Here is a 25,000-nt window from a genome sequence, read left to right as displayed (position 1 = left end):
TTCTTCATTGCTTCCTTGTTTGTTTTTTTTTTCTTTCTTGTTTTCATATGTGGACTCTCATCTTGCCACTTAACTTGTAAGCTCTGCAGCAGAGCTCTTCTTTCTGTTCTTTTTTTAATGTGCTGCTGGCATGGCACTGAAGGGTTTTGATCCATGAGTTGGTCATCTCCCTGCTTTCATAATACATACAAGTAAGGGATATAAAGATGCATTTTCTTCACAAAAATCTAGTCGCCCAACCTGTACAGACTACAAAGTCATGAATTTTGAAAATTAACAGATGGCCACCATGATAAGCATGCCTGCAAATTAGTCATGCAGACTACCCTCACAGCTATAAATTGTTTTGCTTTTACTATTCTGAACTATTCCTAAAAAGAAATGCTTGCATCATAGCTTTTAAAGTTAGGCTAGAAACTCTGAATTCTGTGTCCAGAGATTAAACATGTAAATGTGGGGGTGTTTTGTTTCTTAGACATAAGGGGCAGGAAGATTCTTCCCTCACCCCTAAATTCCTTTAAACAATCTATCCCCACTTTCTGAATAGTCATTTAACTGAGTATATGAACGTCCTTCCCCCAGTTCTCCATTGTTCCCTTTTTCTTCTGTATAATTTTGTGGTCTGCAAATCATTTGCCTACTGTATCACACCATTTATTCTGTTCTTCACGTTGAAATCTTTATATGGTTCCTCTAGTTCCACAGCCCAGCAGAATTAAAGCAACAACAATCCAGAGCTGCTATTTGAATTTACTGGCATTGTTTAGCCTGAATGTAGGGCTCAATGTTAAGCATGAACTCTTGTGCTGGAATGTGTATGGATCTGTTCATTTATAAACATCAAAAATATTTTAAAGCAAACAGCCTTGCTGGTTTGACTGTGTACAGGAAAGAAAATCATAAATGTGGGAGGGCAACTGCTCTGTTACTTGGACTCTGGGAGATTAATTCGTGTTTCATATTAGAGGGATTTCTAAAGATTTTTTTAAACAATAAAGTGCCTCTTTTTGGGTGGGGGAAGTTAGACATCAGCTGCTGGAAGGAATGGACTGTGGTCATGGGAGTTCTCATGCATTATTCATCACAGGCTTCTTTCATTGGGATCAGCTGGAGGAAGTAGTTAGTCTAGTTTGAGCTACACTAGTGTTGTACTTAGGGGGCTTATAAAAGCCTAGGCAAGTACAGTACCAACTCTTTCTCTTCATCTGCAGGCAAATGTAGGGCAGTCAGCAGCTCTGCTTGCACAGTTCCTGGCTCTTTAGTCTGGATAACAGGAGTCATGCAACAAGGGGAAGCCACTCTAAGGATACACACATGCATTCGTGCTGGAAAATGAAGCTTCAGGTAGGAGAATGCCTTGTCAGCAGAGTGTCTTGGTTTATAATTTCCTGTAGGGATGCCATTAATCTTTGCAGAACAAATGTGTGTAAGGTAGGGCATTCTATCAAGAGGGCCTACTGTTGAGACTCTTCATTATTGAGCTACATCAACAGTCCTTTTCAGTGTGATACTTTGCTCCATTCTAATTATGAAACTGCCTTTAAAACAAACACCTCCCCGCAGCAACCCTCCTTGGATCTGTGCTAGCATTCTTCTTAATCTAGTAATCCTTAAAGCAAAAGGGAGGAGAGAGCATGTCTGCTGTCTAACACTTATGTGTTCATCTCAATTATAGTAGCACTGTTTTATCAACATTAAAATGTGTGTGTTTTAACATTAAGATCCTGCTTGAATATAATTGAGTGTGAAAAACCCCAAGTTCCATTTATGCATCTCAATGTGCATCTGTACATGCCTGCAAAATCTCATTTTAATTCATCTTTATTTTCTGAATAAAGATGCTGGCTGAATAGTTCAGCCTTAGAGAAGGGGATTTACAAAACCCTCCAGAACAATAACAAAGGGTCTTTGTTCTATTTGTGAAGGTTTATTTGCACTTCTATGTGTTTGTTTTGGGGTGGGGGCAGTTTTTGTGTGGGAGGGGAACACTGGCATGCTCTTGCCAAATGAAATTACAGTTGAACATTGCCATTTGCTTTGTGTGTCTTGTTAAGTATGGATGCTGTCCCTAGCTGTTAACTTCCCTGATGGTTTAAAAAAAGATGGGCTGCCTGAAAAATCAAACTTGAAATAGGAAATGGTTTATGTTAGTCCATTGGGACAAAATGGTGTGTTCTACTGTGCAGATGTGTGTTGGTTTTTTCTGTTGTTTGTTTTCGGTAGCTTTCAGTCCAATCCAGGGTTTAGGAAATAACCATTACTGGTGGAAGCAGAAATTGTCAGCTTTATGTGAAATCCCCGAGGAGAAGATTAATGATCACGTGCTGTTGCTGAAGCTTAAACATGCACTGTATGCCCGTATGCTGCCTTCCAAGATTACTTGCTCACATTTAGTATAAATTGTATGCATAGAATGCTTTATTGACACATCTGTTCTTCTTTTTTTTTAATTCAGATTTTGCTTATGGTTTAAGAGACTTGCAGGTTGAATGAGACATAACTTCAGTATTTTTCACCATCGCGGGTGTTCGGGAGTCCTAAAACGACTTAATTACAGCTCACTTTGTTTTCTTTACATCTTTACATTCTTTACATCTTTAAAGTTCTTTATGGAACAGGATAATCAAGAATACAGTGTTATCTTATCTGTCCCTTGCATTTTACAGCTGCATTAGTATTTGTTATAAAATATGCATGTAAGTGAGAGTAATGTGTTTTTATAAACTGTATGTTGGAATATTTGTTCTATAACAAAATATGGTGCTTGAAATTGGATTCTTCTGATAACTGATTTTGTTCAGATTTTTAGTTAGCTAGATTCGGACTTCTGAGACCAAACTTAAAAGGCTTTTATTAACATTGCAACATGTGGTTGCATCCAGAATCACTGGAAGTCAAGTGTGAGGGCAGAAATACTGAGTTTCTGAAAGATTTTGTCTATTTCGAGCGAGTTGGGGAATTCTCCCACTATTGTTGTGACACTAGTGCAACAAAATAGGGATGCTAGTATAGTGAGGATCCAAGTAACTTTACCACTGTCACTTCTAATCATGTTCATATTGGGTCTAGATGACAGGATGGCCTTTGGTCATTCCATGCTGGCATACCAGAGCTACACCCATTGGTGAAAGAATGCCCTAAAATCCTCAGGATATACCAGGAATTGGATATCTGGAAAAGCTGTAATATCTATGATAGTAAAATCTGGTTATTTGCCAGAGGAAGCAATTTTGTCTTTATTTAGCCTGTTCAAAACTCTTGTGATTTAAAAATAGGTTTTAATCTTAAAACACGAAAAACCCAACTGCCTCAGAGAGACTTTGGAAGAAGATTGTTGTTAAAAGCTTTTGCACATTTGCTTCTTCAGTTAAGGGCTGTGATAGAGATGCATGTTTGAAAGGAGCGCTCAATGGGTTTTCTAGCAGAAACAAGGAAAATGAGGCTGGGCATTCTTGATGTCTTTATAAAGCAGTAAAAAAAAAGAGAGGCTACAAATCCAATTTTCTTCCATCTCCTTACAGGTCATCATGAGCAGAGACTGAGTCAATACAATATCAGAGAATGATACTCTTATGTTGAGTTCAAACTAACGTAAATTTCCAAGAGTTGTCATGAAGCTTGATAATCTGATTTATCCTATTGTATTAACACTTTGGAGTAGAAGATGAATATTCCCATCAAGAACAGTCAAGAATACATAGAAAATATCAACTATTTGTAGTACCACATGTAAAGCAATACTAGAAAGCAATACAACACTGCAGTGGAAAGTAGAAAGCATATATTAAATACTGCATTAAAAAGTGAATGGAGCTGTTATACTAAAATGGATCTTTGGTATAAGGGTGACACTTGTCTGATTACTGTTAAATTTAAGTGAGGGATTTCAATTACAGGCTTCTAAACTCCAGAAAAAATGGAGTTAATTAAGGGGCTAAAAATCTCTAAATTGACTTTGGCATGCCAAGCCTTGGAGAAACTTTATTTTCCTATTCTTAGGTAAATAACACTCACAAATTTAGAGTTAAAGGTATAAGAATATATTTTCACCTCTGAAATGTGTTGCTTGCATGAACATCCAGAATGGAATGTGCATATCTTTCAAGCATTCCAGCTCGGGGACTTTTTTTGCCCTAGCAGCACTAACACACAGTGCATGCATACCATGTCTCTTCTCATGGTCCATACCAAGGATGTAAAGGGCAGTGTTCATACCCCACTCCTCATTTCCTCAGAAATGCCTTAGCTTGAGTGGGAGCTTCTGCTATCTTACTCAGGCTGTGTTTGGCCTACAGCTGTTTTCAGATCCAGACTTTTTTCTTTTGCGCTCTCACTTACATTTTTAACTCTTTACATTTCTCTCTTTTGGTCTCCATTGCTTGCTTTTGAGACCACAGGGTCCTCTGGACCTATGTCACATAGTTATATTGCTGAGTGATGTTCCTTCTCTCCCACCTTCCCCCTGATCCTGGAGTGGTGGACTCTGTAGGGTGCAGAACTTCAAGAGGAATTAATTCCTTATGAAGAAAGCAACCTTTTCATCAGCACCAGGAAAGCCCTCTTCCTGACTGCAGACCTAAGGGTAGTACTGGAGGGAGATAAAGGAGGAGGAGGAAAGGGGGTTTCCTCTTCCCTCCCGTTCCTAGACTCTGCAGACACATATGGATTCTCATGAAGCTTAGCAGCAGCTCCCCATTCTAATTATCCCATTTCTACAGTGCCTAGGAAGTACAGAGTTAAGTACCTACATTCTTCAGCTTTTACCTTTGCCACCTAGCTGTTGCAGATTGAACAGCACAGATTTTGGCCTTAGAGCATCTATATTTTAATGAAACTGGTGGGCCTCAACAGCTTCCTGTCACCTTGTCTTGCCTACCCTATCAAAGCTGCTGTCTCTCTAGTAGTGTCTCCTCAATTCACAACTTTCAGCAATCTAATGATTTAGCTAGAACTAGCGGTTCCCCCTGTTCTCCTGTCCTGCCGCTAGTCATGGATTAGTTGTTCCTCTTGGGTGCAGTCCAGCCCGGAAACCACAGCTAGTTCCAAGTCTCTTGGCACTTCATGTGGAGGTTTCAGACTTTTCCTTTGACTCCTTGCACCAGTAGGTATGTGTGCACAACTGAACAGGAGTCTGCTGCAGAATACTGCTTAGACTGATTCATGTATTTGGAACATCATTTTGCTTGTAGTAGTGAAGTGACAAGTTTACCTGTTGTTAATGTCTTGATGGTGTTCTTGTGCTGGGTGTGACTAGCTGTCATGAGATTTCCTGTTTTTCAGAAAGGTGACCTAGGCAGAGGGGCTAGCTCAGTACTGGGAGTACAAATGTCATCAGACAACATATCAACATATTTCCTCCCATTTTACATTTTGTAGAAAGTTTAAAAAATGCTGTCCATTACTTCTTCCTGGTGCTTAAACAGACAGAGATTGGCAACCAGAATAGTAGCCAGAACAGTCTAACTTTTTCCAGGAAAAAAGTATAAATGTTTTAAAGCCTTGCTTGGCAGTGTAAGGTTGTCATCCAAAGCAAAGTTGTGTTCTAAGTTATCACAAAATCTATGGGTGAGGGTGCTTTAAAAACTTAATTGTAATAGGAGCTTTTATAACCAATTTAAGTTGTTGCCACAGTTATAATTTAACACTTTCTTGATCAAATGTTTGTCTTCAATTGGATATGCAAAATTCAGGTTTTTGCTGAAACAAAATTCAGTACTGGCCTTTATTCTTATACTTAGTTTCATTTTTTCAAAATCTTAGGTTCTAGCCTGTGTATTTATTATATGGTAGGGTCAAGATATTTTGGAAAAACTGTGAATTAAGAGACCATTTTAAGGGTGCAGGAACAGGCTATCATGAAGCAAAGAAAGGAGAGAAAGGGCAAAACTCTTCAATTAAATGAAACTCAAAAAGGAATCTTGCAAAAGTGGAAAATTGTCCACATTACTAGGGACACGTAAAAGTATGACTAAGGCAGGAGCTGAGATGCAGCTAGCAAGAGATGTGAAAGGCAACAATAAAACTTTTCTACAAGTATGTCGGAAGGGAGAGATCAAGAGGTAAGACCTTTACTGAACTTGGAGGGCAGTCTAATGGATGATGCAAAGAAGGCTGAACTACTTAATACCTTTTTTACTTCAGTCTTCATGAATAAGGTCAGTAATCAGACACTGAGTACAGTTAGCAGCAAGAACAGGGGAGGAGATGAGCAGCCTAGAGTAGGGAAAGAACAGTTCAGAGATCACGTGGAGCAACTGAATATTTTCAAGTTAGCAATATTGGACAAGATGCATTTTAGAAATTGGCTAAAATAATTGCAGAGGCGTTGGCAGTCTTCTCTTTGAGAACTCGTGGAGCTTAAATTAGGGTCCTAGGCAGCTGAAGGAGGGCAAATACAGTGCCCATCTATAAAAAAACAGAAGAAGATAGATCAGGGGAATTACAAATTGGTCAGTCTGAAAATGAAACTTGGAAAGATTATAGAGCTTGTCATAAAGGAAACAAGTTTTAAATACTTGTAGACTAACAAGGTGATGAAGAACAACCAGTGTGGATTTGCCAAGAACAGGTCTCTTGATCAGCTTGTTTTTCTTCCATGAAAAGGTGAGGGGCTTTGTGAATGGGGAGAGAACAGTGGAGATGACTTATACTTCAATTTTCAGTAAGGCTTTCAACATTGTATCCTGTGACACTTTCATTTGTAAGCCAAGGATATAATGTACTGTACTATATGGTGCTGGCAGTACTGTAAGGTTTAATTTCTTCATTTAATGATTGAGGATGGGACTGAGTGCACAGATTACAAATTTGCATGTGAGATTAAGCTTAATTGAGGTATAGACACTTCGAAGGATAGGATTAGGATTCAGAATGGCTCAATGTCTAGTTGGCAGTTGGTATCAAGTCCTGGAGGTAAGGGCAGGAGCTGTAGGGGGTGGTCAATCTACAGCTTATCCTGTAGATTGTCCTGGGAAAGTCTCACTTGTGTCCAGTTTGGGAAATCGCTCTTCAAAAAAGATGTGGACAAATTAGAAAGAATCCAGGGAAGAGCAATAAATTTGATTAGAGGCCTGGGAACTGTGGTTCATGTGAAAGGACTGAAAGAACTATCCTGCCCATGTCATTTGTCTATAAAGCTGTAAGTACTTTGAGAACTTTGAAGGTGTTTGTACTGTGCAATGGAGCCTGTGCCTCTATTATAATAAAAATACTTAAGTCCTTTGTGTGCTCACACCTTCCTTTCTTCCTAATATTACATTTGGCAGCTTGTAGAGTTGCAAAATGACTAGTTTCACACCTAGCTTGTGGTTCTCCTAAATTCAGGTTTCACAATAAGACTGAGAAAACTAGTAAGTAGGTTGAAGGAAGCTGAAGAAATAGCAGCGACTCTCAACCTCTTATCGAGAGTGTGGGGCTTGTCATTTGTGGCCTGCCGAGGTGTAACGCAAAAGGTGGGGAGGGGCGAAGTCCCTCGTTACTCTCCTGCCATGACTAGATCACAATGAAAAGAATATATAAAAAGGAGGCTCTGAAATTATATGTTCTCCACCCTCTCAGTAGGAGGTACTTTGTGGGCATATTTCTTGAGGCTCCACCTCCCCTACACCTCTTCCACATGCCAGCCATATTGTTAAGTCAGTGGTGTGCCTGTGTTTTGTGATTAAAATAGCAATTTTCCTACCTGAGTGTATTTTTCTTTTACTGTTCCTTTTTGGGGCTCTTAGTATACAGCAACTACAGTACTGGCAAAGTCCCACCATTCTCTATCACTCATGACTTAGAGCAATTCTTAGCTAGTGGTTGGACAAGCATTATCACAGTCTTTACTTATCCGATTCTTAAGCATATAAATGAACTTGCAAACCGAACAAGAAAATACATCCATCACCCTGCAGTCTGGCACTATGCGAGGTTCAGCTCACATGACTGGTACGGCTTGCTCCCTTTTGGGACGAAGATTTTTCTGAGGCTTCTTTGAGTTCTTGGAGGTGAAGCTCCACAGCCTCTCTTCCTCATCTCATTGCAGCTTGAGGCTTTCTCCAGCTTCTCTGCGCGGCTCAATAGCACAGGCTCAGGGATGGGTTAGAGCATGGGGGCTTTCCCAGCTGCCCCTATCTTGCTCCAGTTCCCGGCGATCTCCTGCCATCACTGTTGCCTGGCTTTCCTCTGTCTCTGGGTGCTTCCTAAATACATTGCTCCCTGCATGTCTGCCCACGTGCAGGGAGCATGTACATTTAAAACACTGTGAGAGTGGTGCATGCCGCTCTAAGGACTCTGTTCCAGACCCTGCTCATCAGTAGCCCTACCCAGGCTACTCTCCCTCTGGGTTTGTGGGCAATTCGGGCAGAGCCCACTATGTTCCCCTGGTGGGCAGGTCATTAATCGCCCAGCCTGGTGACACCATTGAAGATTCCTGTTGAACAGTTATGTTTTATAATCTGATCTCCAGAACACTTTTCTTCCCTGCCCCCCTCCTCCTTCCAGGCGTGGGTCTTGCTGCAGTTATCTGCATTTCCCTTGCCTTGATTACACCACTGCAACATGCTTTGCTTGGGGTTACAGCTCAATGTACAGCTTTGTTCTAAAAAGTGACTATGAAAATACCATGGTAGAGCTCAAGGTTTGTTCTGTGGTGACAATTTCTAGAGTAAAAGAGTTTGGTTTATAAATTAAAGTGGGCCTTTTCAGACCACAAGACTAGCAAACTTCAGTCTTTGGCAGGACAGTATCTGAGTTTTTTTAATAAATTAAGCATGGCTTAGAGACGGAGGGTTTTTTATGAACTTTTTTTGATATTTGAGAAGATGTCCTTTTTCAAAAGACACAAAAATGTTATGAGGATGGCAATGCAATTAAGAGATGGAGATCTTCGGAGAAATTCCCTTGGTTAGTACAGAACAGCTGACATTATGCTAATGATGTTCTCCTGGCTGTGTTATGACACAACTACCTGACATCAGGCTTTTGTTTCTGAATCTGAGATCTTGGCAGGTGAAATATCTGGTTAAGTAGATCTTTATGACCTCGTGTTTTGTCCAGGAATATTTCATACTTTGGCTATTTATTCTTTTCTTTACTTTTTCTTGCCAAATTCTGTTCTTGCCACAGTATCTGCCTGTACTGAGTCAGTTCTCCACTGGTGTTGTGAAGTTTTATTAAAAGGCTTCAGTTAAAGAAGTTTCTGAACAAAGGTGGTTTCATTTTAAGCTTGACCCTTCCAGCATGATAGATTTATCCAGTTTTTTTGGATCTTTCTAAGTAAAAGGTAGCAGTTGACCATTTCCAACTGGCCATTCATTTGTAGAATGAAGAGAAATACTCTTTGCTTCCTACTTCAAGGGGGCACAGTGACTTTTTTTTTTTTTTTTTTTAGGAGCCATCCAGGTAGCGTTGCTTTTCTTCTAACAGATTCAAACAATACAATTTAAGAGTCTGTTATCTTTCACCTCTTATCATATTTTTATAAACTGTTCCATATAAGTCTGTATCCTTGAACTGTGTTCTTCAGATCCTTCTTTCTCCACTTTTTCTCTTACCACAGTAGAAATGACTGAATAGAGTTCTCCTTGCTCACTCTTGTCATCAGCAGTGCTTTTAGACAACAATAAAGAATAAAAACTACTACTCTGTTTCATATAGCTACTGTACTTTCACCCTGAAGTATAGCAAAGGAATGTGAAAGTTTTGTATCTAGGCATCCCTTCACCCACAACAGGAATATTTCAGACAATCATAGAAAACTAGGGCTGGAAGGGACCTCGGGAGACCTAGACAACCTCCTGCTCAAAGCAGGACCAGCCCCAACTGGATCATCCCAACCAAAGCTTTGTCTAGCCAGGTTTTGAAAACCTCCAAGGCTGGAGCTTCCACCACCTCTAGGTAACCTGTTCCAGTGTTTTACTACCCTCCCAGTGAAAAAATACTTCCTAATATCTAACCTAAACTTCCCTTGCTGCAGCTTGAGACCATTGCTCCTTGTTCTGTCATCTGCCGCCACTGACAACAATCTAGCTCCATCCTCTTTGGAATTGTCCTTCAGGTAGTTCGAAAGCTGATATTAAATGCCTTCTCAGCTTCCTCTTCTGTAGACTAAATAAGCCCAGTTCCCTCAGTCTTTCCTTGTAAGTCATGTGCCCCAGCCCTCAACCATTTTTGTTGCCCTCTGCTGGACCCTCTCCACATTCTTGTCCACATCCTTTCTGTAGTGGGGGTCCCAAAACTGAACACAGTACACAGTACTCCAGATGTGGCCTCACCAGTGTTGAATAGAGAGGAATAATCACTTCTCTTGACCTACTGGCAACACACCCACCAATGCAGCCCAGTATGCTGTTAACCTTCTTGACAACCAGGGCACACTGCGGACTCTTATTCAGCTTATTGCCCGTTGTAACCTCCAGCTCATTTTCTGCAGAGCTGCTAGTTAGCCAGTCAGTCCCCAGCCTGTATTGCTGCCATGGGATTGTTCCGTCCTAAGTGCAGGACTTTGCACTTGTCCTTGTTGAACCTCATGAGACTCCTTCTGGCCCAATCCTTCAATTTGTCTAGGTCATTCTGAATCCTAGCCCAACCCTTCAACATATCTATTACTCCTCCCAGCATGGTGTCATCTGCAAATTTGCTGAGGGTGAACTCTATGCCATCTTCCAGATTGTTGATGAAGACATTGAACAAAACCAGCCCCTGGGGCACTCACTTGATACCAGCTGCCAACTAGACATTGAGTTATGGATTACTACACTCTGAGCCTGATGCTGCAGCCAGTTTTCTATTTACCTTACAGTCTATTCATCCAGCCCATACTTTCTTAGCTTGCCTGTGAGAATACTGTGGGAGACTATATCTAAAGCTTCACTAAAATCGAGGTATACCATATCCACCTGTCTGCCTGCATCCACAGAGCCACTCATCTCATCATAGAAGGCAATCAGGTTGGTCAAGCATGATTTGCCCTTGAATCCATGCTGACTGTTCATGATCACCTTTTTCTTCTCCAAGTGCTTAGAAATGGATTCCTTGAGGAGCTGCTCCATGATTTTTCTATGGACTGAGGTGAGGCTGACTGGTCTGTAGTTCCCTGGATCCTCCTTCTTCCCTTTCTTAAATATGGGCACTAGGTTTGCCTTTTTCCAATCATCCAGGATCTCTCCCGATCTCCGTGAGTTTTCAAAGAAGATAGCTAATGGCTTTGCAATCACATCAGCCAACTCCCTCAGCACCCTCAAGTGCATCCCATCTGGCCCCATGGATTTTTACGCATCCAGCTTTTCTAAGTAGTCCCTAACTTGTTCTTACACCACTGAGGGCTGCTCACCTCCTCCCCAAGTTGTGCTGCCTGGTGCAGTAGTCTGGGAGCTGACCTTGCCTGTGAAGATAGGCAAAAAAGGCATTGAGCACTTCAGCCTTTTCTGTGTTCTCTGTCACAAAATTGTCTCCCCCATTCAGTAAGGGACCCACACATTCTCTGATCCTCCTCTTGCTACTGACATACTTGTAGAAACCCTTCATGTTACCCTTCACATCCCTTGCTAGCTGCAACTCCAATTATGCTTTAGCTTTCCTGACTTCATCCCTACATGCCCAAGCAATGCTCTTACATTGCCTGAGCAAATGCTTGAACCGTGTTCTTCATCCCTACATTGCCCGAGCAAAAATGTTATGCTCCTCCCTAGTTATTTGTCCAAGTTTCCACTTCTTATAAGGCTTCCATCTGTGACTTGGCTTAGGAGGGAACTCTTCAGTAAGCAACGCTAGCCTTCTGCCATACTTGCTAGTCTTCCTGCACTTTTAAGATGGTTTATTTCTTCATTCTCGGTAAGGCTTCATTTAAAGTACAGGCAGCTTTCCTGGACTCCTCTCCCCCTCAGTCTGTCTTCCCAGGAGATCCTGCCCACAAGTTCCCTGAGGGAGTCAAAGTCTGCTTTTCTGAAGTCCTGGGTCTTTGCTCTCCATCCTTCCTTTCCTCAGGATCCTGAACTCTATCGTCTTGTGGTCACTGCTGCTCAATACGTCTGTGTGAAGCGGAAAGGATTTGCTTCGGATTCAGCAGGACAGTGATTCGATTCAGTGATTCGAATCACTATCTGGATTCAATTCAGCCAAATCTGAAGATATTCAGCACCAAATCTTATTCAGCCATAGACTATACAGGCAGGCAGTGCTAGTGCGAGCAGCTGGACAAGCCCCGGCTTCATCTGGCAGCAGCCATGGCTTGCCTGGCTGCTCCCCTGCCGGGATGAGGCAAGTAGTGCTGGCAGCTCCAGGAGAAGCCGCAGGGGCTGGGGGGATCGAACCGGGAGCTGGGGAAACGAACAGGGGCTTTCCCCCAGCTCCTGTTCAATCCCCTAGCTCCCAATCATTTCCCTTCGATCCCCGATCAATCCCCCCAGCCCCTGCAGCTTCTCTGTGGGCTTCCAGCACTGCCTGTCTCACCCCAGTGAGGGGCAGGGGGGAGGGCCGCTAGGGAAGCATCTGGACAGCCTGTGGCTTGAGCTGGCAGCCCTGTGGGAAGCTGGAGGAGCTAGGGAGAAGCCCCTGTTCATTCCGCCAGCTCCTGATCATTCCTGCCAGCCCTCGCAGCTTCTGCTGGGGCTGCCTGCCTTGCCCTGGCAGGGGGGCAGCCAGGGGAGCAGCTGCATGAGCCTTGGCTTCTCCCAGGGCTGCCGGCTCAAGCTGGGGCTTGTCCAGCAGCTCACCAGCACTGCCCTAATGCCTGCCTGTACAGTCTATGGCCAAATCTCTTAATCCCTTAAAATCTCTCTGAATCGATTCAGAGGCTTCCAATTCAATTTGGAGAGATTAATGGGTCTCCCGATTTTGATTTGGATTCAGAGATTCGGTTGCCGAATTGAGCCAAATCTCCTCCAAATTGAATCGGTTACCAAAGCTTCGCGTAGCCCTACTGCCAAAGTTGCCATCCACTACTACATTCCCCGCTAATTCTTCCCTGTTTGTGAGCAGCAGGTCAAGAAGAGCACAGCGTCTAGTTGGCTGGTCCAGCACTTGCATCAGGAAGTTGTCCCCAACACTCTCCCAAAACTTCCTGGATTGCCTGTGCACTGCTGTATTGCCTTCCCAGCAAATGTCAGGGTGACTTAAGTCCCCCATGAGAACCAGGGTCTGTGATGGGGGAAACTTCTGCTAGCTGTTTGAAGAAAGCCTCATCCACCACTTTCTCCTGGTCTGGTGGCCTATAGCAGACGCCCACCGTGACATCACCCTTGTTTCTGTCCCTTCCGACCCTAACCCAGAGACTCTCAATATGCTCATCTCCAGCTTCATACTCTGAGCAATCGGACCTCTGAGCAATCATATGGCTCTCTTCCATAAAATGCACTCCTCCTCTTCTCCCTTGCTTGTCCTTTCTGTACAGTTTGTACCCATCCATGACAGTGCTCGAGTCATGTGAGCTATACCACCAAGTCTGTTTTTCCAATCACATAGTTCTGTGACTGTACGAGGACTTCCAGTTCTTCCTGCTTGTTTCCCAGACTCTGCACATTCGTGTACAAGCACCTGAGGTAATTAGTTGATTACCCTGATTTCTCAAGAAGTGTGAGAGCAGCTCCCCTGTTGCCCCCTCCTGCTTGCTCTTCCTCCAAGTCTCCCACTTCCCCACTTACCTCAGGGCTATGGTTTCCATCCCCTGCCCCCCCCCCCCATTTGTCTGCTTCTGCACTGAAGCAGAATATTGCACAGCAGTATGATGTAAGATAGTCCTGCAGTGCAAAATATGGTATCTAGCAGGCCTGTGCAGAGTGGCTAATATTTGCTTTAGATTCGGCTGATTTGTGGGACAGCGATTTGATTCAGTGCTCAGAATCACTGTCCCAAATTGATTTGGCTGAATCTGATTTGCGGATTCAGCCGACACCAAATTGGTCCAATTTCCGAATCAGACAGGCTCCACCCCCTGCCCTCTCTCCCAGTCCTATCAATGGCTGCCCTGCTGGGCCCCAGCCTCCCAGCTCTTTTTTTTTAAGTCCGACTGCTCACGGGGCAGTGAGGGACAGTGGGGATTGTCCCCCCCACCTGGCATCAGCTGGTGACTGGGGGCTTTTTTTTTTTTTAAGAGCTAGGAGCTGGGTGGGGCAGCCATGAGGGGGAGGGGTGCTGGGAGAGCAGGTGGGGGTCAGGAGACACTAGGGAGGGGGGGGGGGCTGGGGGAGCAAGCAGGGGATGAGGCCTGGCAATGGTCCTGTCCCCCCTCCTCCAGCCTGCCCCTGCCCCCTACTTACCAGCACAGAGTCTGGGTCCAGCTCCCTGCGGCAGCGAGTGGGGATTGCCCGAATCTCCAAAGCTCTCTGAATCTTTTCCAAATAGATCCAGACCTTTTTACTGGTCTCCCAATTTGATTCGGATTCAGAGATTCGGCCGCTGAATCGAGCCAGTTCTCCTCCAAATTGAATCAGCACCTGAAGCTTCACACAGCCCTGGTATCTAGTCAGATTTATGAACTGTAGTTAACTTTGCCAGATACTCTCATCCTCTGTTTCTGCAAACAATGTTATTTCTCTGGCTCACATAGGCCAGATCTCAAAACAAGTTTTCTCTCAGGTATTTAGCCTGTTCTATATTCTCACTCTAGCTTGATGTTTCCAGTGTTCTCAATTTTTAATCTTTTATTTCTTTTAAAATGCATTTTGATCTTATTAGTAATGTTGATGTTCTCCTGGAGTTCATGAACTTTGCTTGTGCTCTAGCTCAATCTGGTTGTCTGGCATTTCTAGCATGTTGCCGTATCTTCTTCATATTTTTAGGTTTGCTGTAAATATTCTTGTCTCCTGTACCTCAGAACCTGCAACTTTTTGTAACTGATATCCCTCTCTCATCAGTCTGCTCTGCATAGATGAGAGTATAGATCATGATCAGGGACTTTCCTGTCCTTTTTTTAATCATCACAAAACAGCTCACTAACAGCTGCTCTTATCATATTCACTTACTTGGTACCAGTCACCACAGTAGGTATGTACCTTGTTAAAGGTTAAGCTGAAATAGTCCAGAAAGCTTAAATATTCTACAGCTTTAACAGTCTGCCAGAAAATAAGGATTTAATGAGGCAGGGGCTAGGGACCAACATTACACACAAACTGGTTTAAGTGATCAGAAACTGGTTTAAACCTGTAGCAACAGATGTTCAGTGCGCATAAACCAGTTTGAAAATGGCTGAAACCAGTTTGAGATGAACCTGATTGAATGTAGTATCAGACTTAACTGACTTGGCTTAAACTGGTTTATGCAATGTCTGTCCCAGACCCCTTGCTGGTTTAAGATAAACCAGACTCCCCCAGAATCCTGGCATGCTCTCTGAGCTGAACAGGGCTCTGCACCACAGCAGGGCTGGCCCCTCCCATCTGTTCCATCGTTGGAGGTCCAGCAGGGACTGCAGGCATCTGCCTGGCCTCTCCCTGCCAAGCAGGTATTATTTCCCCTGCCCCTCTGCCTTACACCTTTCAGCATTAGCTAGTAGACTGCATGCTGGCTGCAGTCCATTCTATGGGAGATGACAAAGGCAAACAGACTTTTTGGAGCTAATCAACAGGTAGCTGGTAATGTCCTTTGGAAAAACTGTTTAAGAAGGTTTGAACTAATGGAGAGAGGCTTTGTTTTCTTAATGGGTTGATAAACACTGAGTTAAGGATGATAAACATTCCCTGAAAGGGCTGCTCAAGAAGTGGGGGACAATGGAGCGTCCTGCGGGGGCCTGGCTGTGCTTCTCTCAGTTCAGCCCAGCCCTGTGGAAGAAAGGGAGGGCTGCTCTAGTGCCCCCTCCCCCCCTCGGCTTCTAGCCTGAGCCAGTTCAGGCATGTGCTTGCTTTTTTTTTCAGTCCAGAGGGGATGCCTTCATGGTTGCAAACCAGTTTAGCCTAGCCAGGTTACATTAACCTGTTTACAAGATCGGTTCTTTACATCATATGTTTGAAAAAGTAATATTCCAGTCTGGTTCTGGGCTCACTAGGTTCCATAAAATCTTCTCCTGATTTGCTAGCATCCATATGCAGTGGATGTAAGGTAATAAGACTCTGAATTCTGACCCATGCTTTCTTTTGCTTGGGCAAAATACATTTTTGTTCATTTCCATAATGAAATAAATATGCTGCCATTATGGGGATACCAATAAAGAGACCAAAAAGGCCAAACCCAACCCCTTCAGTATTCACATGCATAGATCAATACAGTAACTGTGAGCTCTGCTTCTCAGGCCCCCAGTACATGCTCATTTAAAGGCACAACAGGAGCTGATCGCAGATACCAATATTGTGTCTCCTTCTGCCATGCATATGGCATGGCAGGTGTGATTTGGAGATAGGGGATCAGATCTCAATTGCACCCTTTTTACTTGCCAGCACAGGGAGAGCCCAAGATGATACTCCTGGGTGCCCATGTGTCTGGGGCTAGGGCCAACAGTCAGCTAATTTTCAGCTCCAGCCTGGGCTAGCAATCAACTGGTTGTTGGCCCAGCCACACTGGGGCCAGTTTGAGACTCCACTGTGGTCTCTGGCTGGAGCTGACAATCAAGAGCTTGTTGGTCCTGACCCAGATCTACTATATGTTCAATTTTAAAGCACTATACAAGCCATCCATAAAAATATATTACATTATATTGCCATTTTATGGCACCTTAAGTTGGGTGGGGTTGGGGGTAGGGAGTGGGGTGTGTGTACCACTGTTGCCATTTATGCTGTGATTATCCTATTAATTATGGCACAAATGTACTGTGTATCAGGGGCCTCAGTTCTCTATAATTGTTCATTGTCAACATACTCTACATGTGTTCATTACTTTACCCAATTGATTAAAAACAATCTAGCCAATACTATCTCTGTGAAGATGAGACCAAAACAGAAGATAGGTGTAGAAGGTTGATGAGGTTGAAAATGCTATAATAATGCAGGATCACATGATTTCTTTTCTCTGGTCTCTCCATTTTCTTCTACCTAGAACAAACCTGTGAATGAGGATAGCTATCCTAAGCTGAGGCCAGCCTGGATTCAAACTTTTGGAAGATGGTAGCCTTCTTGGCTGGAAGCATTGTCCTCTCCCTATGAACAGCTATTGTCTTAAAGGAAGGGAAGCTACTTTGTTTAAATAAACAAAAAGGAAAGTGATGGCCATTTCTAATTAAAGCAAAAATAGGGGTCCCTTTTTTGCCTTAAAAGATGCAACTTTGAGGAAAATAAAAAATTCTTTAAATTGCAAAACCATAACAGTACAAGTTTAAGCAACGTGGTGGTCATTGTTATTTTCATGATGGATTTCATATCTATATACCCAGGTTGTACATAAGATATGAGGAGAAGGATGTGTAAGTAATATGAAGATGATGTTTAAAATCTTTAATTTTCATGTGTTTTTATAAGTAAATGTTTCAGACAAAGGTTTTAAAGGCAGTCAAAGCTTGGGTAATTCCTTATCCATTTCTCTTGCAGGCCCACATAATGTTGCCTTTGCTTTGTTGTGGGTTTAGTGGTAGGTGGCCTTAGAGCCCAGCTCCAAGAGTTACTCATTTCATGATGATTTTACCTTTGTGAGTCACTTACTAGCGCCTGTGACTAAGGAGAAAACTTGAAAGTATGACCCCAAAGATTCAAAGTCTGAAATACAATTAATGTTTAGGTGCTTTTTTTTTTTTTTTTTTTTTTTAACAAATGTTATGGGTTATAAGTCAGTTCCCTTTTTTGTGTTGGTTTGGGCTCATAGGTTTTTAAACATCTGATGCTGGCAATACTGGATTGCTTGTAAGTGTCAAAGGGCTTGAAAAGCATGGGTTCTGATTCAGCTTCCCTGAAAGAGAATAAGATTATAAGTATTGAGCCAGATACGAAAAACTCAGAGAAAGTTGTGGCAGTTAGGAATGGTGGAGCTATCATTGCTATTTAAAGTCAGCTTTTGGCTATGGCATCCAGCAGTACTTTTATGATGGTGTAGACACTTTGACCATCATTTTAACTGGGGCAAATAACCTAACACTAGTCTCCAGCAATAGTAATCTCACTGTGTAAATGCTTGAATTTTTTTTTATTTCTTTTAGTGAAGCTCAGTCAGAAACTTTTAAACAGTCCCTGAATCAGCAATGCAAAGAGTCAAAGGGAAGCAGGAGAATCTGGGCAGAAGAGAGGAGGAGACTGCTTTTAAATTATCTTTCAGAGTCCTGTCTTGATACCTCTTGTTGGGCTGAAGGATGGATATTTTTCTGTTAATATTATTAATAAAAACAAAATCCTAAACAGAAGTAAATAATAAAAAATCCATCTTGGAAAGCAGCCTGGCTATCAGCTGTTATATTGATATTTATATCTTTTTTTTCTGGTATCAAGGTTTTTTTCTCCCTTTCTCATAGTTACTGTGTGCTGCTATCTGTCTATTAGTGTTAATTTGGTATGTTCTTTGAACATGTTGTCATTTCATCCTGTTTCCATTAGATTAAATTATTGTCATTTTTTTCTCTTGGTCTACTAGAAAACAAATGCATGTTTGACTTCTTGTTATATCATTTATCTAGGTCAGGGCTGTTCAACATCAACATGACCAAGGGCTGAACTTTGCATGTATGCTGTGGGGGTAGGCTCCTGGGATTTCCCACCCCCTCCAACTCCCCCTGCTTCCCCATGCAGGCAGTGCCAGCAGTACACAAACCCTTCAGTGCATGGGCAGTACATAGCCTTAATGGCTTTGAAGATGGAATACAAAGCGTTCGTTATAAGCTAGGGACAAAGTTGCACACAATCCAGTATAAGTGATTGGAAATTGGTTCGAATCTGTAACACAACAGAAGTTCAGTGCACATAAACTGCTTTCAAAATGACCAAAACTGGTTTAAGATAAACCTGGATGTAGTATCAGACTTAACTGATTTAGGTTAAATTGGTTTATTGAACTTTTGTCCCAGATCCCCTCCAGATTCAAGTTAACTCAGAGTCCCCCAGCATCCCAGGATGTCTTGCATCTCCCCCACAAACCCCTCCCTGCCCTCCACCCTGCCGTGCAGGGCAGACAGGTTAGCCTTGGCCAAAGCTGTCTGGTTCAGTGGAATAGGGAGGTGTACCTGGCTTCTGGCCTGAGTCGCTGCAGGCATTTGGCTATATTTCCAGAATCAAAAGTGAATGTCTGTTCACCTGCTTATCAGTTCAGTCTATTAAGCTTAGACTAACCTGTAGAAATTGAATAAATTCAGCCTCAGGTTTTTTTGACTGTCTGTACTGAGCCTTTTTATATGACTTTGGTCATCTATGAAGTTAACAAGTGCAAATGATAAGTATTGCTACTATATCCCAGTGCCTGTTGTTTCAGCTTGTTTGCAGACTTCAGTAGAGAACAAATCCATCAGTTCACATTTGGAAGTTTTTTTGTTTGTTTGTTTTTGTTTAACAACTTTTTAAAGGGTTAGAAAAACTTGGACCTTGTGTATACTTTAAAAGGTTTGCTGGCAAACTCTTTCCAAGAACAACTGGATTGAACAGATAGCTGTGGGATAATTTAGGAAAAAATCAAATCCTGCATTTGTGCAGGGGGTTGGTCTAAATGACCCTTGAAGACCCTTGCATCTCTGATTTTTCAAAATGTTTTGTTCTTGTGTTTTAAAAAGTAACAAAGACACTATAAACATATTTATTCCCTCCTTGCTAGTTACAAGCCACACTGCTTTGCTTGGGGTTTTTGCTGCTTACCTTATCTTCCATTCTTCTTTTGCTACTTTTAGTTGTTATTTAAAAAAAAAAAAATTTCACTTTCTGCATGCCATGTAGTAGATGTTTTCAATTTATTGAGGGACAAATGGAAGTCTCTCACACGTTTGACTCCAGAGTAAATGTTAACATACTTTTCAGGGACAGAAAAAGAGTTAAACATCGATACAGTCAAAGGAAAAAGTACATCTGCAGTATTGAAACATCATGGATTTACCAAGGAGAATAGCAGGAGACATGACATGAAATGGCAGGAGAATAATGCCATAATAATATTTGCATTTCTATAAGCTCCCTTGTTTCAAGAATTCTGGATGCTTTAGAGAACTGAACACATTTAACCTTTGTGAAAGAGGGAAATAATATCATTACTGATGACATGCTATCATTTAAATGGTAAAACTGAGATGCCAAGTTCAGTGACTCCCTGGCTAGAGACAGAAATTACATTCCAAAGGGTATGTGATTGGAAACCAGTTCAAACCTATAACGGAACAGAAGTTCAGTGCATATAAACTGCATTCAAAATGACTAAGACCAGTTTAAGATAAACCTGGATAGATGTAGTATTGGGCTTAACTGATTTAGGTTAAACCGGTTCATTGAACTCCTGTCTCAGCTTTCCTCCAGATTCAAGTTAACTCATAGTCATGTAGCATCCCAGGATGTTTTGCACCTCCCCACCCCAACCCTTGCAGGGTGGACAGACTAGTCTTGACTAAGCAGGGAGGCATGCTCTAGTACCTTCTCCCCTCCGCCCCAGTGTCTGGCCTGTGCCACTGCAGATGTGTGGCTGTATTTCCATAATCACTTGCTTATCAGTTCAATCTTTGCAAGTTAGTCTAAGCTGTGAAGATTGAATCGATTCAGCCTTGGGCTTTTTGACTGTATGTGTTTAGCTCCAGAGTTACAGGCAGATCTAGGAACAGGCTGTACCCTAAACCCAAGTCTGTACTTTAAGCATGGGACCAATCTCTCAGTGCTACAGGTAAAATCTGCTCACTCATCATTTTAGTTCAGTAGACATATCCCATCAGAAGAAAAACATTTTTTCATGTTTTCTGCTTGCTCTCCCCCAGGGATTGAAGTATGTCCATATCTGATTACAGAACTGTAGAAGCTTTTGGTTAGTTTTTGAAAGATTGAAATTAGTACAGATACTTTACACTAAAGAGGCCAAAATATAGTTTTTGTTCTCTTCTCCCCCCACCCCAATCTCCTCTTATTTCAAATACATTTGTTGTAGGAGTAAACACATTTTTCTTTTATCTATGCCTGTCTCTCCAGTAAACCGTTAGGCTTCCCCTTTCATGGACTGATATCTTTTTCACCCACTTATGTCTTGTCTTGAATTAGACTGCAAAATCTTTGCAACAGGTGTGGGCTCTTACCATGAATTTTTATTATATCTTGCACAATAGGGCTTTGATTCTCATTTGGACCTGTGGATATCACGTTGCACAAACTACAGTGACTACTTTTTACTTATAAAACAAACATGGAGGCAGATGGTACCTAACACACTTTAAATGACTAGCAAAGAATTCAAAACGAAACCTCCTTCGTTATTAGCTTCTAAAGAAAACATATATTTGACTTGTGCAAGTGATGGGTAAAAAGTGCACATAACTCTGCCATTTTCCTTTTAATGGGGGGTGGTGTACACAGAGAAAAGTATGCACAGCTGATAATAATTAAAGGGGCTGTTCATTTGGCTTGCTTTTTTTTGGTCACTGAAGATCCTGAATTCTATCTCCACTGATATCCTATGCTGAGAAAGGGGAGGGAGGGCATTGCAAAAATCAGGAGTTGAGTCTGCACTGCAGAGTTTGGGTTCACAATATGAAATTCTCCAAAGTGTGAAGCATTGAGTCAGACTCCCACCTTCGAGATGGGCTAAAGCTGTGAATTTTGAGTTTAGAGTGGAATGTTCCCGGAGTTTGGAAAAGCTTGTTTTTGGGTCAGGCCCAGACCTGACATCCCCGTCAAACAGTCTTTCTTTGGCATTTGTCCTGATAGTCTGTGCTGCACGATACATTCCAATAACATTAGAATGAGCATAATCACTAGAAAGCAGCACAGGAAAATCTTTTATAACATTAAATGTTTCTGTCAAATCAAAACTTACATTTGTTTCTACCAGGAAACAGCAGAGAGTTCTTTACTCCAGGGCTTGTTCTGCTTCTTAGTACACTATACATCCCTCAGGCCACGCACCATTCTGTGTGCCCCCCTTCTTAGACTAAGTCCCCACTGCACTGCATTGAACCACGTACACACCCTCCTTTCCGGTCCCAACTGCATCAGTGCTCTACTGCATCACGCTGCCTAATGTTATTTCCCCACCACCACCTTGCTTCACTACACTGGCACCATCGCTGCCTTGGAGGAGTCCCTGGGTTCCCCTGGCCATGGGTATCCTTGGCTCTGAAGTGTCTCATCTTACCCCACACCCAGGGATGGGATCAGCCAGCAGAAGCAGGAGGAGGAGCCTAGAGATTCCAGTGGCAGCAGCTGGAGAGCAACAGAGGAAATGGTGCCCAGATCAGAAGCCTGGAGCCTGCTGTTTAACTTTTCAGGGGCCAGATGCAGCCCATGGGTCAGCAGTTGGACAACTCCTGTTTGAAGCCAACATCCAAGTCCATTTCAAATTCTGACACAGCTTCCCCAGTTGTAGCCAAAAATACTGTCTCAGTGGTTTTGTGCCCTTGACATAAATAAGCAAACTGGTTCCAATTCATTCAGTTTTTCATTTTGCTGGAAATAGAATGTCTACCATTGTGTTATTTATCAGAAAGGCATGGTTAATAGGGCTGTGCGAAATTTTGGCAGCCATTTTTTTTTTTGGAGGTGTTTTGGCCCGTTTCAGCACCCAAAACACCAAATAAGAAATTAAATGAAATGGAAGGCTCCAAAACATCTCCAAAACTAAACGAAACCATCTGACATGTTTACCTGCAAGCTCGTCCCCAAAACATTCTGAAACATCCAAAACAAACTCAGAAGATGGGGGGGAGGACCCGCGCTGATACTGACATCTGTAGCTGGCCGGTGTCTGCGATCTGTCCTTGAGGTCCCCTCCAACCCAGTGCCTTGGGGGAAGGACGGCAGCCTGCTGTTGTCCCGCGCGCAGATCTGAGAGCCCGCGCCCCCTGGGAGGAGTCTGGCACAGCTCTGCAGCTCTCCCGGGGGGTGCAGGCCCCCAGATCTGTGTGCAGGATGACAGCATGCTGCTGGTAAGTGATACGAGTTTGCTTTGAACAGTGTGAGGTGCAGTTTCACAGAAACCCCTGGACCCATCTCCTTGAAATTTGGTAGGCTTCATGCCCTCAGAAGGGCCACCATCCCTGCAATTTTCATCTGAATTGGGCAAGACATGACAAAAGTTATAGGCATTTTAGTGATTCCCTGTTATGGCTTATGGCCAAATCACCGAAACAGCATTGAAACTCCAAAACAGATTTGGCTGAATCGAAACGGAACAGTAAGCCGAAACATTGAAACGAAGCACTGTCCTCCAAAACGGCCAAATCCAAAACCAAAATGAAACACAGCTGTTTCTCATATCCGTAATGTTTAACTGGGAGCAGAGCCAAACACTTTACCTTTGTAGGGCATTGGCTATCAGTAAGAAGAATCCTCTTGGATTTAAAAATAAGAATATTCCTTTTTGCTGAAGCTCACAAATATTTGTTTTTATACCTGGGATTAGATCATTTAAAATTACTGTATTTTTAGGCTAGGCAGGATTCAATTTTTATTGATGAATGAGGATTTGACCTGGCACTCGGACCAACGGGAAAATATTTCTGTCAGTAATCATCGAAATTTATAGAAAGGGAACATGGGGTAGATCTGGGATGGGGGCAAGGAAATCTGGGGTAGGGGGCACACACAGCAGCTGCTGCAGGAAGGGTGGGGGGAGCTCCAGCTGTGTTGCCTGTACACTGCTCCTCTGGTAGCAGTTTGAGCAGCTGCTTTAGGAGCTGGGTGTTGTGTTGGGAAGGAGGGTTGGAGGGGCATGGCTGTTGGCAGCCAGGAGAGCCCGGTACCATTAACCATTTGCTCTGCCTAGGTCCCAGCCAGGGATCAGGTGCCAAACTCCCAGAGAGTCTGGGCCAGCTTCTGTGCAATCAGGGCAGCAGCCAAACTCCTAGTGAGTGTGGCCCAGCCCCTGTATGATTAGGTATGCTTTACTGATTGATGGATATTTATGTTTTATATTTCAACGTGATTTTTATAAAGCATTTAACAATACAGTATCATTAATAAATTGTCTGCCCTCTACACCCTTAATTTTGCACAATTCTGCAAATTTAATTAAAATTGATAAATCTAAAGAAACGCTTAAAAATAAAATCAATTTTAGGTGTCTATATATATATATATATATATATATAATATAAAAATTGAATTCTGCCAAGCCTATGTATTTTTCACTTCACTTTCACTCACTGGAGAAAATAAAATATCCTGGTATTTCTTTTCACTTTTACTTCACTTGTATTTCAATTCATGTAAGTTTATCATGCATTGTATTAAATTGTATCCTCAGGTAAAGGCATGAGACATTAGCAGGTAAAGGCATGAGAGAGATGTTTTCAATACATTTTGAAAATGAGGCATAGAGAGAGAGCGAAAAGCTGTTTTTTATATAGCAAGAGCTGCAGTCAAACCAAAATCTGGAGGGGTGAGTAGACTTTTTTGATCTGCTCTGCTGAAATGGTATGAATAGGTAGAGAGGAGGTCGGTGTTGCATGAGTTGGAGGGAGTGAGCAGACAAAGGACTTGTCTGAAGATGAGACTGATGGTGGTCCCTGGTTCACTTGTTCTCTAGTCTGCCACATCTTGTTTTGTATTACTCTTGGCTTTAAGCAGTGGCACTTATTTAAATTCACTTTAATTTAAATTAGAGTGACCATATTTCCTAAGTATCAAAACAGGACACTCCACTGCTCCAGCTGCTTTCCAGTATGCTCACCTGTCTGAGTTCTGGTCTTAGCTGATCATGCTGGAGAGCATGGGGGGAGGGGAGGGGAGGAGGTGTCTGCACACATGGCTGAAAACAAGACAAAGGTATTCATTTGACCAAATTGACAGGACATCTGGTACAGGTGAAAATGGGACATATGGTCACCCTATATAAAGGTGGCATCGGTATGCCACGCTTTACTATGGCGGTCTCGGGAGCAGCTGCTAGCTTTGTAATTCCCCTAAGCCTCTAGTCCTGTGCTAAAATATGTATTTCCTAAAACTTAATCCTCTTACTCCTTTAGTGTCATGTTTATACATGTGGAAAAAATGGGCATTGAGGT

The 25,000-nt window shown here is 42.5% G+C and overlaps 1 protein-coding gene across 3 annotated transcripts in view; it reads left to right on the top strand.

Annotated features, from left to right (window-relative positions):
* The window catches only part of MARCHF8 (membrane associated ring-CH-type finger 8), a 181,183-nt gene that overhangs the window by 82,036 nt on the left and 74,147 nt on the right, over window positions 1-25,000 (top strand). The window contains exon 2 of one of the 3 annotated variants that reach the window (XM_019499451.2): window positions 1,212-1,344. The exons of the other annotated variants lie outside the window; for them this stretch is intronic. Within the exon in view, the coding sequence (XP_019354996.1) occupies window positions 1,315-1,344 (30 nt within the window). The 5' untranslated portion in view covers window positions 1,212-1,314. The remainder of the gene's footprint in view (window positions 1-1,211; window positions 1,345-25,000) is intronic. 3 annotated transcript variants of the gene reach the window in all.

This window comes from Alligator mississippiensis, chromosome 6, assembly GCF_030867095.1.
Source record: "Alligator mississippiensis isolate rAllMis1 chromosome 6, rAllMis1, whole genome shotgun sequence".
NCBI classification, from domain to species: Eukaryota; Metazoa; Chordata; order Crocodylia; family Alligatoridae; genus Alligator; species Alligator mississippiensis.
The sequence above is the reverse complement of the archived record's forward strand: the minus strand, read 5'-3'. Positions and strand labels throughout refer to the sequence as shown.